The 16,286-nt window shown below is 47.6% G+C and overlaps 1 protein-coding gene and 1 pseudogene across 2 annotated transcripts; both read right to left on the bottom strand.

The window, feature by feature from the left end:
- Positions 1 to 13,037: 13,037 nt before the first annotated feature.
- On the bottom strand, positions 13,038 to 13,292 carry GCG54_00015341 (uncharacterized protein; the record flags this gene model as incomplete). Its single annotated transcript, XM_045415141.1, has 1 exon — positions 13,038 to 13,292. One exon carries the CDS (start codon positions 13,290 to 13,292, stop codon positions 13,038 to 13,040), a length of 255 nt encoding a protein of 84 aa, XP_045258314.1.
- Positions 13,293 to 13,316: 24 nt separating this feature from the next.
- On the bottom strand, positions 13,317 to 14,292 carry GCG54_00015340 (annotated as a pseudogene). The gene is given in 5 exon segments: positions 13,317 to 13,568; positions 13,592 to 13,696; positions 13,711 to 13,747; positions 13,792 to 13,908; positions 14,016 to 14,292. Coding segments are annotated over 5 exon segments (788 nt in total).
- Positions 14,293 to 16,286: the final 1,994 nt, after the last annotated feature.

Here is a 16,286-nt window from a genome sequence, read left to right as displayed (position 1 = left end):
TGGGGGTGCGAAGAGATTCTAGGACAGGAAACCATAAGACCAGGCCATTCAAATATGTGCGCTCGTCTGTTGCAGCAGAAGCATGCAGGCTTTGACTGCTGAAACTTACGTCATGTAGACATTAGACAATAACTATAATACTGACCATAAATCATCATAAGCCCATCTTGCCCAAACTATGTTTTGCAGCGGAGGTGGCTGACAGGACAGCGTTCTGGTGCGTCTTTTGATGGTCATCCGGAAGCCCAAGAGTCCATTCCCATTCGAGGACCAACTGAATACAGGCCAATCTTAGTTCAGCAATCGTCGAATTGGTTGTTTGATTTGTTGCGATCGCTGTCCTCTAACTGAGAGACGATCTCATGGCATGAAACAACGCGTTTGTGTAAGTGGAGAGAAAGACACGCTACACTGTAGCAGTGTTTCGCCGATCTGTCGACATTCTTCGTAAACAGAAAGCGTATCTATTCTGTACCACTCAAGGGGAGAAAATCCTCTACCGTCCCTCTTCTTGAACACTACTTGAACATGTTTGGCGCCCATCCGCTTTCCGTCATGCAAAATTAGGAAATCAAGATTTGCCCCGCCACATGTCATGTCCATGTCCCACTCAAGACGATAAAAACTTTTCCGCCGGATTAGTGAACTTCTGCAGGCTCTCAAAGTCAATCCGCTTGCTCCACTGAATGGTGAAAAGAGGCTTGACTGTTTCGTCCATGCGACCGGGAATGCGTAACGCAGCGAAGCAATAGAGCGTTTCGATAATTTTATCATGGGGCTTCTGGTATAGGCGGTAGTAGCAATGAACCGAGGTAGTAGTCTCGCTGACATCAGCTCCCTGTGGTGCAAACATCATATCAGCATGGCGCGACATCTGGCAATATCTCACCTGTTTCAAATACTACCTAACCTGGTTGTCTGTAAATCACTGCCTCTCTCTTTTGTTCCAGAATCTGTTGTTCATTAGATGGACGTCTGGATTGAAAACCTGATAGAAACCCCGTTCCGTAGCGACCCGAGCAATTCGAGACACGATTTTCATCGAGAACTCCCACTGTTGAGCTGTGTGAGCCCGCGGATGACGGCACCACGACAAATAGCGCTCTATCTACAAACTTCAGCCTCAAAATTCTCAAGCAACTTTGACGATCACGGTCTGGATCCCTGAGCCTGTAGGATCTCTATGGTATCATGGATACCGCTCTCAGCAAGGCGATTGTGAAGGTACGCGCATCGACAAAAGCCCCCAACGGGAACGTTATACTACGTCGGTTAGTCATGTTAACCAGCGAGTAGATGCTACATAGTTTGCGTGCCTTTAGTGACTTCGCGTACTTCCGATCGAGCTGGTCCATCTGCTTGTTCACGAGCTCCTTGATCTGTTCAGCGACTTGATAGAACACCAGCTCTAAAGACTTGCTAAGAATCAGCACGGGCTTTCACGATATGATGTTTTAATCGACAGCTGAGCCACATTTGTATGGAAGGGTAACAATTAAATCTCTGTCCTGGAAAAATTTCTTTTAATACTGTGTTCCCGGTCGTTGTGAAGTAGCCTTTGGGTTTCGTCACTGGCATTGCATTCCACATGTGAGGACCGACCTTGCGTCTCATTATATCCGTAAATGCCTGGTTGAGGGAGAGACACCCGCAGAGCCTGCCGTCGTCTTTAACAGCTTCTTTCAGAACCCCAGGATCTGTACCCACGGTCTCGTAAGAAATGAGATCGACGGTGCCCCCTCCAGCGTTGCAGACAATGAAGTGATCCCCGGCCTAAGTTTATGCATCCGTTAACATGCCTTAACATTTGAGCGAAGTTTAAGCAACCAATCTTGATATTGGGGCGAAGTTGCATGTCATAAAAGGTGGCTAACGCTGCAGCTTAGGTTCGGAGACCAAGGACAGAACTGTGTCGCCAGCAGGACGAACGTCTAGAATGCCGGCACCTCTTGCAGAATGCTTCATTCGAGACATGGAGTATTCAGGCCAGATGGCCGATACTGTGACCACCACCTGAAATGTGCAAAGCCTCAGCAGGCCCATGATGCAATCGATGGCAAGGTTCTAGAGGCGTCGTAGATAACCACTGATAACTTCCAAAGCATCTCAATTAAACTTTCAAGAGCCTTTTTGCAGTCTTAGTTTGCTGCAATTTCTGCAGCTTAGATGAGAGATCCGTTGAGTCGATCAATAGCAGCTTGAACCACTTTAAGCATTCATCGGCACTATGACTGGGAACACCGTAACCCTAAGTTGTATTGTCTTGGATGTTGCTATTAAGAAGCGTAGATGGCGTTTTCCTAGTGGCTGATTCTAGGCTTGTTCTGCGGTTGCCCTGTAAATGCCTAACTCACCCTAGAGAAGCTGCCATCAGACCTGAAATATTAGACAGGCCTCGCATACTCAAGGCGTTCTAGGTTACTTATGTGGTCTCAAAATCAATGCGAATCATAATGGTCTTCCTCTTCATAGGAGGAGACAGGTTATCAACGCAACAACAATTCATTGTGGAGGAATCCATGTGAATGTTGAGGATTTTGATAGACGGTCGCATGCAAGTATGGTCTCACATCCTATCGCCAAGAGATTCAGCGCCCAGTGGGCGAAGGTACTCAAGAGTGAGACGTTCGTATAGGCGCAATAATCACAACGTACCACAGACGTGATGATGCTCTAAAGTATCGTAACATTTAACCTTGTCGACCTCCATGCGCTTTACTCTGGTTCGTGATCAACCTCAAGGTTCCACCATTCTCTTCTCAAGCCTTTTCACCATGAGCAGTAGCCTGACGCGACGGTATTCACTAAACTATACTGCAAAAGGTATAAGGAATACTGTCTTTATGGCAATGCTCTAGACATCACCCATTAAGCGCGTTGAGCTACCCAGGTTTCCATCAAGTTCTGCCGCAATGTCCGAGAATACCGACCCACGGACAGTTGGCACGCCTACAGCAGGCAACCGATATCGTTCATCTCAACATTGAAGAGCAGACAGTGTTACAAGTGCTGTTCGACGTCGCTAAACCAACTGTAACAAGTAGTCGTAAGTGGATGGGCTGGCTATTTCCACGCATACACGGAGATGAAAGCCTTCATCCTAGTAACATTGAGGAAATTCCAAGGGAGAACAAGGGGTTGTGCTGTCACCTGGACCAACGGGAAACGATCATCCGGTCATTTCGACTTGATCTTGAAGAGGTCATTCGGGACGTCGAGGACTTCAAGAGCAAACACGCGGCAGCGCAAGCAGTGCCTCACGGCATATGAGCATGCAAACTCGTGTATGCGAGCAAGAGACAGCGACGTTGCGTGAGCAAGTGTACACTCTAGAAGTCGCCAGAGCCTTGGGTGATTAACGATGAATGCGTTGATGGCTGAATAAGAATGGCGTACAATATTTCCTCGCTGGCTAACGCTCTCCTTGCCTAATATCAAAGGAGAGAGGAACTGGCGCTGAGCCACCAGCAGAACGCGGGCCGAGTATTACAAATGACAGCTGCCGATTACGCACTGCCTGCAGACGGCAACACAAGGTCGGCCGCGGTAGAGCACTTCACTTGGTGTTCAATCGTTGTTAGTATCTTCAGAGATGGCCAACAGCAGGATTCGCGGGCGTCAGACTACATAGTCTATGTCGCATACTCCTTCGTAAGTGGAACCGCTGCAATTGCTGTCACAGTTGATATGCTATCGTGTCTGTGATCAACTACAACCTCCTCATCTACTGCTGCGGATTTCTTCCGTTGAAGATCACAGGGCGCAGTTCTAATAGACAGGCCTGCGAGAGCAGGTGCTTCGGAAGCTTGCTGGACGCGAGCTGCTCAAGCTACAGCTTCTGCTGCCTGAGGAGAAGAGGGAGAGCAGATCAATAAGGCATGCGCTGAATAAGGATTACCTCAGTGTTTTTAGGGACGCGCTATTGGCGTTTTTCTCCGTTCGTCAGCCCAATGAGTTGGAGCCCTCGAAGGAGACAGCAACATGTAACCCCGAAGCTATGGGGGCTGAGGTGCGGGGAACTAGGCCGAACAGGGAACGACATATGCATTCTGGTCTAGCTGCGTCATCGCAGCTTTGGGTTCATCTCAACGACAGGATCGCCCAGATCCATAGGTGTTGGCGACGAGATAATCCCAATGTCTCAGGTGCACCAGGTGCATATTCTAGAACGAAACCATCATGACACAAGAACTCGATTCCGATCCGACTTTGGGATGCATAAGGACCCTTATTAAGGACTAGGATAATTAAGAAGTGGATTCGGCACTGGGGCCGTAAGCCGTGCCAGATCGGTAAATGGTATCCGTACAGCCGTACAAGATCGCATGGCGTAGGCGTCAAGGATCGGCAGGTCCGTGCGGAAAGACGTGCAAGACGGTAGATGACTCCAAGCTATCAAGGTGTGCAAGCAAGATGCTTACGTAATGCAGGTCATAAAATCCTCCGACCTGCATTACGTCAGCATCTTCCTGAGACGGTTGTCGGCCGGGCCCGGGCCCGAGGCCTGAACCCCGAATCCCGATCCGAATCCCGTCTTTACGTAAGGGATCCGCCACACCACTTTGTAGCCAAACGCGCCCGGCGCTCGTAGCCAGTTTTGCGAACCTCTGCGATGACAACATATTGTACATGGAAAAGCGGCGGCGGAACGCTAACATCTCTCTGCCCTCCTTACCCTGTCCCCTCTGCCGCCTTCCTTTCTGCTTCGACCGTTTTGCTTCACGTGTGCACTCCGCCGCTCGGCCATCTGCGATGCAACCTTATCAAAGATGTCTTTCATGTTATCGATGCCATGCCTTGCCCGACCGTTGCCGATGTGTATGCTGCATGCCTTCAGAGATGTTTTCCCCCAAGTAAACGTAACGGCGTCCGGGGTAGGGCCCTGTTTGCGCCGTCTGCCGCGGTGTAGCAGCTCGAGCGAGAGGCTCAGAATTTAAGGCTTCCGCCCATTTCTCGGCACCGTTGGGCAAAGGCGATGTCTTCCCAATTACAGCTACCATCACTTAACACTGTCACTACGTCGCAACTTATCTTCAATAGAACAATTGCAAGAGGCCTTCCAATCTCACCGTTTTAGGACCATTAAACTGTATATTGACCTGTATTAAATGTACAACGACCTCTCGCACGCCTTTTTTACGTGGCATCAGCATTCTATGTGGAGATCCCAACACCTATATCATCAATTCATGACATGTCATAACACCATCTGCAATAAGGAACCATCTGAATTAGCGCAGTTCGACTCCCACGCACTTCATATCCTTTTTCAACAGTTTACAGGATGCTCGCCGTGAGCAACAAAGAAGACGCGACAAAACGTAGGTCTGTCATGTTAGTTATCGAAGACCAGAATCAGTCCGCATAGCGCATGTGCGGCTCCTATGGAACACAAATGTTTAGGTGTTCTCCCGTGAAGAAATGCTTCGTACAATAAGAACCTTTGGCCGCCAGGCGAAACTCAAAATGGCTCAATCCTCTGCGCTTAGCGAGTGATTCTTGTGGGGAGTGGTTCCTCATGAGTATGTGCAGAATATATAGTATGGTTCAGTGAAAGCCCACCGAATAGCCACATAGTGTTCATCCCCAGCCGCATTCCGCCTTTTCTTTCTTCCCTTCTAAGTTTTCTTCTTCGCAGTTTGCCGCCTGGAGGCGCACCTTGTTGACTGCCGTATGACTCTCGCGGGGAAATATTCGAGGGCCAGGATGGCCTCCGCCTTTTGTCGCCGTTCTACTCAATCCTGAAGCGGTCACCTTAGTAGACGCATCGGCCAGAGCGAAATTCCAATCATCTCATCGTAATCGATACAAACTCGTCTAGGTTGCGTTAGCCAAGTCCACCTAATTTGGATACAACTTGTGTTGCCGCAAGCGCGTTTCGGTACATAGAACACTACCATTGCAAGGAAGTCAGTTCGCGCGCGACCATGCTTGTCCAGACAAGAGCGTCACAAGTGAGTCTCATACAAGGGCTTGTTGATTGGCCCTTGCCTCAGAAATAAGTGCGGCAGATGCCTACAAACTGACTGTGCTGCGGCGAGGGCGGTGTGGAGCCAACAGTCGGGAGTTACCCTAGCTTCCAGGACGCTCATCACCAGGGCTTCAAAGACGGTTGGAAGGCTGCATCACTGGGCGCCTTGCTTTCCGGCAGTGCTTCGAGATGCACACGTCCAATCGCAAATGAGCGCGCCAATCGCGGCCCAGAACTCGTCACGCCGCGTCTTCTTCCTGTTTACACAGCGAGCTCCATGGGATATCCGGTTTTCACAACGATCCCACGCAGAGCTTGGTTTCGAAACACTCGTTGGGTGTGGGGATGTGGCATGCTCCGTCCAAGTTGGGGCGGCAACGCTAGCATCGGAATGCGTAGTGCTGCTGTTACTCAACGGCTCGCCCCGCTGCCTTGCTGCCTATACGTCAGCGCGTTAGCTTCTGAGGCCCTCTATAGCGGCCAAGTTCTCCGTCTCTGTAATATTGTTCTTAGCTAAAGACTCAATTGCGTGTTATTTACTGATGAACGCGATACTTCTTGGTGTTCTCGTTCGCTATTGTGGGTTCTGTACGGAAAACCTCGACGGGCTTGTGAAGGTCCCCGAGTTCGAGCTAGTCATGCACCTTCAGGTTTGTGGGGGGGTTTCTCAATGAGCGTGGGGTTCAGAACTTGTGGGTTGACGGAGTATCGCTTTACGGTGTCTTCTGGAGATGTCTGCAAAGGACAGAGAGGCAGTGTAGAGGCAAAGCAGATGCGCGAGTACCAGCCACGCGCTGGACGGGATGGTGAAATACTATTATGTGCGGAGGTATTCGCAGGCGTTGGCGCACCTGGTAGAAACTTGCATGGGTCCGTATGCAATATGTCCCGCTTGGCTGTGGGCGAGACGGGGCGAGATCTTTGGCTCTCAGCGGCAGAGACCAACGGCGACAGTGGAGCTGGTACAGCGGTTAACCGAGGTGGTACCTGGGCTGAAAGCAACTTGGTTACCATTTGGCACCAGACTCGGGACGATCACCGGGGCGGGAGAATGCCTAATCTAGCAACGTTTCTGGCCTTACGGAGCGAACTCCCAGTTGAAGCGGGGGAGGGCGAGACGAGTTAGTAGCTTTTGATAATGCCAACAAGCATGCTTGTTCCGCAGTTGTAAACAGACACAATCACTCCGTCCAGGGGCCAGTTACTAGCGCTTCTGTTGCGGGAATGTTCTCAGCCGAGGCAGGTCGCGGCCGTCGCGAGAGCGCGGCGCAGCACCGCACAATGGGACTGAAAAGAGACATCTACACCATTTACACAACGCAGGCAGCTTTTATAGCACGCATATCCGTTTCAGTTTGCCTCAATAGCTAGGGGGAACTTGTAGGCAGCCTGAGAGCCCCAGGCTACACCCCTAGAGCCGCTCGCCATCTAGTCATGGCTCGAAATGTTATACGCTACATCAGGTGGCGAGTAGTGCACGGGGAGGGGGGCACTCTACCAGAAAGTCCATGTACCTCGACCGACGCGAATCTCTTTCCACTGCTTGCCGAGGCGCATGGCCTCCCGGGGAACATTGCGGTATCCGATGCGCCTTGACGAACAGTACCCTTCGCCGTAATACAGATACAGGAAACAGTAGATTGTCATTTTATCAGCAGGCCCCTGCCAGCCCTGCTCGGCGCGTCTAGTCCGACGGCGGTCTCCCGGCAAGGTGGCCAAGAGTAGGGCGTCACCTGAGACGGCATGGCAGGCTCTAAGAAGCAATATAGGTTGAAGCGGCAATGGGGCAGCTTGCCGGGAAGCAAAGAATGCCACTTCGTCACCGAAAGCAGCCCCCGACGCGACGTGGTTCGCGCCAGAACCTCTGGGTTGCTGCGCTGTGACATGGTGAAGTCGCACTTTCGGTAATGATTGGGCGCCTCTGTGAAAGCGTGGAGTAATTGATATCCAGGTAGGCTTTTTTCCATCAAAACTGCTAGCCTATCTATGTTGTGGGTAATAACTCAGCTCTCAAGCCACGTCACTGTAAGTTCGAGCAACGCTCCCGGCGTAACTCCGTCCTGCTAACATGAAATAGTACAAAGTTGGCTAGGGCTGAACTGAACACCAGGCACTCAGCGACCGACATGGCGATATCACTATGCACGTTAAAAATGAACAATCCACTGGACGCTATGCTTTTTCTGTCTCTTTAGACGCTCTGCGATGGGCGTCTAAGGTGCGGGCAACCTTGCTGTTAGGCCTATTTTCAGAAGGGCGAGGAGAGATCGAGAAAAGATAATTGCACTGGATTACATGGAGGATGCTATTCAGGTGGTGTTGATCGTTATGTACATCATTCACCTGCGCTTCGACTGTGGCCCTGTAATTCTGAGCCTTGGAGGACTGAGAGACCTCGCCGAGTGCACATATAAGTTCGATATCACGCATATCGTCTTGCCGTAGCTGACGGGTTAGTTGAGCTGGCACGGCATGAAGGTTAATGAAAAGGGAAGCGAAGTCGATTGGTTGTGGATTGCCTGAAAATACGGTCTGATTAGTGTCTTTAACTACGTGGGAAAGAATCTTGCATTTTCTAGCTCGCACGAGGCGCGCAAAGTCAGGCTTAGGGCGTGTTCGAACGCAATAGCATGAACGAGATAGCTATGCTTCCGCTAGGCACGGAAGGTAAGCGTCGTTCCTTGTGTCTGATATACTGTTGACTGACGCATAGTGTAAGACAGCATACTCTAAGATAGGAGGGATATGACTAACACCTTTCTCACGCTTGTGTACGATTATCTTGACGTACTACTGGCTAGCTTGGGTCGTCCGCAAGCTGTAGCTGGCCTATTTGGCGATAGATCAAAGTGCTGAAATTCGAGATGTGACTGCATTCGTCTGCAACTTGGGTCGCTGATTCTCGCCCTGAAATCGATTAGCCTATATCTGAGAAAGACGGCTGATGAAGCCGACGTGCTTCTAAGTCAGCTGCGAGGAAAACTTCTGAAGACCTTGACAGCGTTCAGCAGGCGATTGGAAAGTTAATATCTGAGACCGCGTCTTTTGCTGAGAAAGAGGTGCTGAAGCAAGTGGAAAGACAGAATGTCAAGGCCAAGTTGGCCGCTGGCCTTGTTCCTAGAGTGGCTGGAAGTATGGTACTTTCGGTGAGAACTGTGTGGCATAAGCTGGATTAAGATGGATTTGGTCGTACGTTAGGAGCCGCAAATTTAAACTAGTCATTTACACTGTAAGGATATAACTGTTGCCGCATTGACCTAATGTTGAGCTAGCAGAGTACAGCCTTTCGTACCATCCCACAAATCACCCGCCTCAGTGTCTACTCTAAGTCATTGTCCCGCTTTCTCCAATTGTGAATCGACACCTTGTTCGAGGCATTTCTCATCTGCTGCTGGCCGCGCAGCGCTGTTGGCCCTCGACATATGTCGAAAGAGAGCCCTAAGGTGAGACAATCCCATACTGCTTCTGGAAGGGCGTCTCCCTCTGCTACAGTCTTTTGGGTGGCCACAAAAGACGGAAGACAAGTGGCAGCGAAACGCAATCATTTGCTCACATTGATCAAAGCTATTATCAGCTTATAATCTTAGCCTGCGATCGTTCATGATATAGAGGACCTGGGAGGACTGCAGGATCAGTCGCAAGAAAAACGAAGAACACGTCATTTCGCAATGCCCCAACCTTTTTGCCTGTAAATCTTGCTAAGGAGAAAACGAGAACATGCGGACGTGAAGGGGCCCGGGGGGGGNGGGGGGGGTCACCAGAAGTCAGCGTTAAAGTAGGATAGTTGTAAGTAATTGAGTGGTGCTACAGCATCGGAAGGCAGAGGCCGATTGCAAACATTCTCACGGGAACTTTTAGGATGGAGCCTGGTTGAGAAACACGGACTACAGCTATTGAGGAGCCTATGATGGCCTCGGCTCTGTGGGAATCTCGTAGCTGATTCTGTTAGAGTTACGTATAGTTATGAGACCTCTAGATATTATACACTATGCATTGCGGGGGGTAGAGGGAATTCTAAGTTTTAGGCTTCGTTGCGTCTCCTAACTACTTAATGTTTTTTTAAGGCGTACATTCGGACCTTGCATTTGTCACACATAGGACTATATGCTTATTGCTGGCATTTCCTGCCTACTCGTCCTTTGATTACTTTGTGGACGACTGCTTTGCTTTTTCCTTGTCTTCCTTCTTTTCGTCGCCCTAGTTTAAAGTCTTGTAGTAAAGATGTAAGGAACCTCTTACCCTTCTCGGCCTCCTGTGTGTCTATCTGATGCTTATCCTGGAGTGTAGAATTGCGAAATGCGTCGAAATCTTACTAGACTAGAACTGCTGAGCACGTCTGCTGCGTATTAATAAGGTCTATAATATCGATAAGAGTGCTCTTTAGGCTGTTATTGCACTCGTTAATAGAGTCGCTTAGGGGTAAGCTGACCTCATGGCATAGATCTTGGTAGGCCTTCAGCTGCTGCTCCTCGATGAGTTGTTTCGTCTGCTTGTTATTGTTGATGATAAGTGGCGTTGAGGGGAAGTAGTGCGACTTTAACTCCTCCTGTATGTTAATGGTGCGTTCCTGTTGTAAGCTGGGAAGCCATTCTTGAGATGACGCTAGGCGTGCAAACTTGTGGTCGAAGGACGCACTCTCGTTGGTAGTACGACACGATGTTGGTCGCGACGCGCGATGGGGACCGTGTTTACGGCATTAAGGGGCCGGCTCATTGCCAGTGGAGAACAACTATCCCAAATGGGTAATCTTGCGGTCCACGCCGAGGAAGTCCAATGCGTGCCCGCGTAAAACCATGCAGCGCGGCTTTCCAGCTAGTTCACAGCCTGTACTTTCAGTTGAACCACCAGTGTACATGCTACCCCCGCACGACGTGGGAAAGATTATCGCTTGGCCAAGCTCAGCAGCGACGGCACAGGGCAACCGAGGCCGCCGAGTGCACCCCAGGGCTGTCTCCCGCCCAGCGGCTCGGCATGAAATGTGCAGCCCATCGACGACGTCAAACCCGACGCGCTTCAAGAGCGGGGCGTCTCTTCAACTTAGGCCGTACTCAAGCTCGCTGCTTGCGAAGAATCCAACGCAGGCAGGCAGGCATAAAAAAGCATATTCCTATCAAGGGTAAGGAAGCTGCTCGTTGCAAGAAATGTTTCCGACTCCGCTGCAGATAGATGTCAGGGTTGTCTGTTACGCGCTGTTCAGTATAGCGGGAAGACAGGGTAATTCCACTAAACGGAACTAGTTCTCATCCCTTATATTAGTAGACTTCTTTAATTACTTATAAATATATGATCAAAAAAGCAGAGGCTGCGATATCAAAGTCATGTGGCCGGGATTCAGGCCCTATCTTGAGAAACTTGACGCGAGTCCATCTACTGACGTGCTCTTTGACAAAGCTGTCCCAGAGTCATATCTCAGTCGTGAGTAAAGGACGGCGCAGAGAGTAGGACGCAGTTATCTTTGCGTTCAGCGAAAGGATGTCGCGTCGTGCTCTCGCTGTATCAAAGTTTCCGCGCATATTGAACCCCAATTGAGATCGAGGCTCATGCGTGATCGTTTATTGGGAATGCTCGATAATGGGGGAAAACCTCGAAGACGGCGCAGCCACGCTGTATCTCAGATGCACAACTAGGGACAGCTTGTCGCCTACGCGCCGACGCCCCAGACCTTTCAAGCCCCTATATAATCAATCTGGCCAGTCGAAATTACGATTTGTCCATCCTTGATACGCATGTTTGGCCAGCCTGCGCCTGAGTGCGATTGGCTTCGCATGCAAAAACGCACAAGGGCGTTCATAGCATCGATAGAGCCACGATGACAGACCCTACCAGGCGGGATGTGAACCTAAGGGGCACCGTCCGCTAGCAAGGCATGGTGTCTCCTGCCTAACATAAGCCGTCCGGGCGGCATTACTCACGGCTGACTTGCACCTGGAGAAGGGCGGCGTTCTAAGGTAGGCATACCTCGAGCCAGTGCACAGCCCGCACACTGCGTCCAATGCCACTATCAGACAGCGGAAGCGCAAGAGAGCAGCGCAGGGGGCGGGGGACCAATCGCCTAGGTCAAGCCGCGGGACCACTCCGGACACGTACGGCTTCGGATCCGCACCACGTCCGGACTATGCAAGCTGGGAGTCCGGTTGACTAAACACGCAAGAAGGGATGGGGGCGGGGAGACAGACGCGGGGCCGAGGGCAGTGAAGCAATCACCCACAGAACGATGAACTGCGCGGATGGTGAATACATACGCATAATGCGATAGCTCATGTCAGGCAAGCCCTCGCATCTTGGGTTTTAGCCCTGTCAACAGCGTCGAATATGCCCAGCGTTCGCCTGAGTCCAACGGCCGAAGGCAAAGAAACGAGAAGCTCGATCTTGTTCGACCGATATGTCTTGTGTTCACCGAACCTATCGTCTTTGTAGCGTCCATGTTAAGCGCAGTGGCGTTCGGGCTCATCTACCTCTTCACCGACGTGTTTGCTCTTGTGTACGAACAGCTTAACATGTCCAGTGGACAGAGCATATTGCCTCTAGTGGCAATTGGACTCGGGCTGGCGTTGAGCACCCTTACGCGCTTCTATGATCGACACATACTTACGAAACAAGTCAAGAAACCAGCCGTAATCGCCAGCAAGTCGAAGGGTATCGGGTTCATTATCGGAGCTTTCTTACTCGCTTCCAGTCTTGAGTGGTTCGCATGGACGATTCCGCTACAGTTTCCATTGTTCGGTAGGGTTATGTTCGAGTCTCTCGACTTCAATATGGCGACGAGTGTCTTTGCTGTAGTAGCGACTATCATCTGTCTGGTGCCTCTTCTGGTAATAAAGCATGGAGCGCGGCTGAGAGAGAATTCGTCAGGTAGATCGGGTGATCTAATGTAAGCTGATGTACGAGGGCTGATCGTGGCTGGAGAGAGCCATTGAAAGTGAAAGGCCCTTCAATTTCGTAACAAACACTGAGGCGGTCTTAAATGATACCCAACCATACAAGCCAAATCTTAGCGTTCTACCCGGCTATCATCGTCCTTCCCCCATCTCTTGTGAGCCGAGAACGTATTTGGATGGCAGTCGGCTCATTCGCATTCCAGCAAAGACCGTCGCGCCCAGTGCCCTGCGAGCACTCTATCAGCGCATTGGGTGCAAATACGAGACCCTGCCCTATACGTAAAGCCACGATCCTCTGGAACAAGCCCATCACAACACCTATCTGCCCGGGTGTAGCTATATTCGCCCCATCCACCAGGACGTCGTCTTTGTTCGCGAGATGACGGCGTAGGGTCCGTAGCCAATCGGGTAACGCAAAACGGTCGACAATCGTCATAGTGCATAAGCGCAAAAGTTTCAGCAATAATTTAGGTTCTTGCTTCGATATAAATATCTGCACTCTGAGGTGTTGGCGATAGCGAACCGCCCGCAACAGCGAATTTATAAGGACTAGCTTTCTCCGACTGCCCAGGATACTTATACGCCTCGTTAAGCGCCACGATGCGACCAATATCCGACTTCTGCTCTGAGAAGAGAGAGGGACAGATATTAAAGAGGAGGCATGCTATTTCTAGTGTGACGTATACACAGGAGAGATCAATAATAGTAAGCAGCCTAGCCTTAACGATAGGTCAGCTATTACAAAGACAACACTCAGATGATACCACCACGCTATTAACGCCCAAAGGACCTCCTCGTCAGATAAAGCCTTTCTCTTAACTATAAAACTCTTAAGTGTCTCAAGACGCTATCGCAAAGAACTTTACTACCCCCCATAAAAACTTTTCCCGCGTGAGGGCTGTTTTAAACTTAGCGTAGGCGAATTAACAGCCGTTTTCCTACTGCTCTAGTCTGATCTCTCGAAGTATACGCTGCACCACCTGGTGATAGAGCCACTTGGTACCTTTTTGAAATGCTATAAGGCCTAGCATTCTGCTGGAGTTGAGGTTGGAACCGCCGCTAATCTTGATCTATGGATGGATTTGACGTCGACTTGGGGAATGCCGCTATAGACCTTTTGAAACCAGCAACCTTTGTCGGTCGCCGACCATTAGACGCGAATGTACCTTAAGACAACATCAATACCTTTACAGTGCGGAAGCTCGTCAGCGCGCAGAGAACGCGAACCGTTGTCAGCATGGGAGGCAAGGAAAGCCGCCTCGCACGGAAGACCGCCATCGTCAGACGCAAAAGTATCGCAGTGAAACATAATACTGGCGAGTGGATGAGGCGACTTTCCTAGATCGCTGGGTATTAGGAATTTATATAGAAGGCATGCCAGGGTATTGCTTTTTACTTACTATTAACTATAGCAAATAAAGATGCTAGATGGACAGCTAACATTATAGAAGATGCGTGATTTCTTTAACGGTCGGCTATCCCCTAACAGTATCCCGCGCAGAAGGCTAAATTATAGAGAAAGCGACCGTTAAAGCGTCCTTATAAGAAGCAGAGGGTTTAAGTTGATCTCATTTTGCTCTCAGCTGGGGGTGTGGCTGAGGAATTGCGTGTGCTGGTATCGTGAGGGTAGGCTAATTAGAGAGACTATAGTACACTAGCGGTCTAACAAACGAACACACCTCGCTAGACCGTTCTATATAAACGGAAGCACTGAGAGACCGCGCAGCAAGAGATCATAAATCTGCCGCTCTAAAGCTAGTAAACACAATCTGAGAGGTTAATCGCCCTCCAAGGGCATAGTTAGCGCTGCATACTAATCAAATAAGTTAAATCTAAGGCTTCGACTTAACTATTTAACTTAAAGATTATAACGAACTTAACTAATTAATAGATTTAAACTTAACTTACTAGATTTAATATAAAATTACCTAATTAGGAAATTAGTAATACTATTATAAGGTCTTTAGGGGTTAGATATATATACTATATAGTAATTTAAGGTTATATTAACCCTATTAACCCCTCTTTATATATATATAGCTACTAATAGTAACTTAGCTACTTTAAACCTAATTCTAGAGGTATTAGGTCCTCTTAAGTAGAGATAGCTTTATTAATAGCCTCTACGAAGTTAGTATAAGCTTAGTAAGGCTAAATACCCTCTTATAGTTTATTACTATCACTAAGATAGCGAAGATATTAATAGTAAGTCTACTAAGGGTTAAGAAGGTCTAATAATATAAAATCTACTACTTAATAGGGTTATTAATAGATTAAATAATTAATAGACGATAGTATTAATCTAGCTTAGAGGCCCTATTATTAATAGCCCCCTAAGTCTTACTAGCTAACTATTAGCTATATTTAGAGTTTTTATAGCATAATACTATTAAGATTAATATAAAAAAACCCTCTAAGGGTATTAGAAGTATTAAGGTAGGGGCTACCTTATAATACTACTATTCCTAGTACTCATAAAGACCTTACTTAGTATTAGTAACCTAAGAGCTTATTTCTAGTATATCTTAATACTACTTAAGCTATTATAAGCCTCGCTTAAAATATAAAATCATAGTAGTAGTATAGATAGATAACTCTCTAAGCTTAGTATAATACTTATTAAGTACCTTCTAACTATTAATAATAGAGATATATAAGTAGACGTTAAAGTTAAAGTTAACCTCACTTTAAAAGCCTTAAGACTTATACTTAGAGTAGGTATAGGTAGGGATACTATTAATTAATAAGGTTTATAAAGATATTACTAATTAACGCGAAGATTACTATAATAACCTTATATACTAAGTTAACTATAATAATTAACTCTATGAGGCTATTTAATTAATCTCTTTATTAATAAGGATATTATATAACTTCTATTAGTCCTCTAACTTATCTAAGAGGTACTTTATACTTATAAGAACCTCCTAGAGTTAGCTATACCTATTACTTTTACTTTAGCCCTTATATTACTTAGTTTATCTATAGAGAGGTTTAAGAATATTATTAAGCTTAATAAGGATATATTAATCCTTATTAGAGAGGTAATCCTTATTAAGGAGATAGTTTACTAAGTTATAAAGAAACTTATTATTATATATAAAGGTATTAATCTAGCTATATTTAAGTAAGGCTTTTTAGATTATTATATATATTAAGTTCTATCTTATAGTATTATTTAGTATTAAGTTAAGCTTTTAAAATAACTCTTTAAAAATTATAAATATATTAGATTAATTATTAACTTTATTATTAAACTCTAAAAACTTCTCTATATATTAAGGTAATAATCTGATATACTTAATAATATTACTAAGTTTACTAATAGGTCCTTTACTCCTCTAGAGCGCTATATCTACCTCTAAGTTACTAGTATTAATAAGATACTTAGATTAATCCTCAAAAATATCTTAATTAATACTATAGATAATAGCTTA

This window comes from Colletotrichum gloeosporioides (genome assembly GCF_011800055.1).
Source record: "Colletotrichum gloeosporioides strain Lc1 chromosome Unknown consensus_86, whole genome shotgun sequence".
In the NCBI taxonomy this organism is placed as follows: domain Eukaryota; kingdom Fungi; phylum Ascomycota; class Sordariomycetes; order Glomerellales; family Glomerellaceae; genus Colletotrichum; species Colletotrichum gloeosporioides.
This window is presented reverse-complemented; position numbering and strand designations above follow the sequence as displayed.